Source organism: Manacus vitellinus, unplaced genomic scaffold (assembly GCF_001715985.3).
Source record: "Manacus vitellinus isolate BGI_N305 unplaced genomic scaffold, ASM171598v3 scaffold_16_pilon, whole genome shotgun sequence".
Lineage (NCBI taxonomy): Eukaryota > Metazoa > Chordata > Aves > Passeriformes > Pipridae > Manacus > Manacus vitellinus.
Genome location: NW_021939189.1, coordinates 349,650 through 350,690, shown reverse-complemented (window position 1 = coordinate 350,690; position 1,041 = coordinate 349,650). Strand labels below are relative to the sequence as shown.

Sequence of the window (1,041 nt, the reverse complement as noted above, 5' to 3'; positions counted from 1 at the left end):
AGCACCCCACTGCCCTGACACCTGTCTGTCCCCAGGCTCTGGGCACAGGACATCGAGGACGCTGACACGGAGCGGCTCTGCCAGCTGGCCAATGCCTCCCAGCCCCGTCCCCGCATCCTCCTGCCCCCAGGTGAGCTCCTGTGGGTGCTACCTTGGGACTGGGTGTCTCAGGGGCTCCCACACAACCCAGGCTCCCAATCTGCACCCCCATTACTCCCCCATCCGCATCCAGGGTCCCCTCGCTGACCATGAGTTCTGTCTGCAGCCTCTGGTGCCCCATGCCAGCGGATCCAGCTGCCGCCCAACGCGGTGCGGCCGCTGCCATGCCGGCTGCTCTCCAACCTGGCCTCGCGGCGCTGGCTGCACGACGGGGCACCTGTCAACGCGTCCTACTTGGTGCTGCCCGATGGGGCCCTCATCCTGGTGGGCAGCCCCGAGCGCACAGGCACCTACGAGTGCTGGTCACTGGAGGAGGGATTCCACAAGCTGATGGCCAGCTACTGTGTGAGCGTGCAGGAGCTGGGCCGTGGGCCGCTGGACCCTGGCAGGAAGGTGGCCTCAGGCCATGATGCCCTGGAGACGGTCAGCACGTCCCGGAGTACCTCGGCAGTGGGCAGCGCCGCAGCACGGCTGGATGGCAAGACCTACTGGACTGAGTTCCTGGTGATGTGTGTGCTCTTTGCCGCCGCCGTCTTCGTGCTGGCCCTCTTTGTCCTGCACCGGCACCGCGATGGCATGAAGGCCTTGCTGGAGCCTGGAGACCCAAGCCGGCACCAGAAGCCACCTCGCAAGCCAGTGGAGAGCCTGCCCCTGAATGGCAGCAGCTTGCCCAGTGCGGCATCTGAGCACAAGGGCTACCAGGCCCTGCAGGACAACTACATCGTCAGCACCCCAGTGCACGAGCCCTCGGGCACGCCACGCACCTTCTCCGAGTCAGAGAAGAGGCCCCTTCACATCCGGGACAGCTTTGTGGAGGTGTCTCCTGCCTGCCAAAGACCCCGGGTGCGCCTGGGCTCTGAGATCCAGGACTCAGTGGTGTGA

The 1,041-nt window shown here is 66.0% G+C and overlaps 1 protein-coding gene across 1 annotated transcript in view; it reads left to right on the top strand.

The window, feature by feature from the left end:
• SEMA4B (semaphorin 4B) overlaps positions 1-1,041 on the top strand; it is a 4,165-nt gene extending 3,124 nt beyond the window's left edge. The window contains exons 9-10 of the mRNA XM_029958757.1: positions 36-130; positions 266-1,041. Of these exons, the coding sequence (XP_029814617.1) occupies positions 36-130; positions 266-1,041 (871 nt within the window). The remainder of the gene's footprint in view (positions 1-35; positions 131-265) is intronic.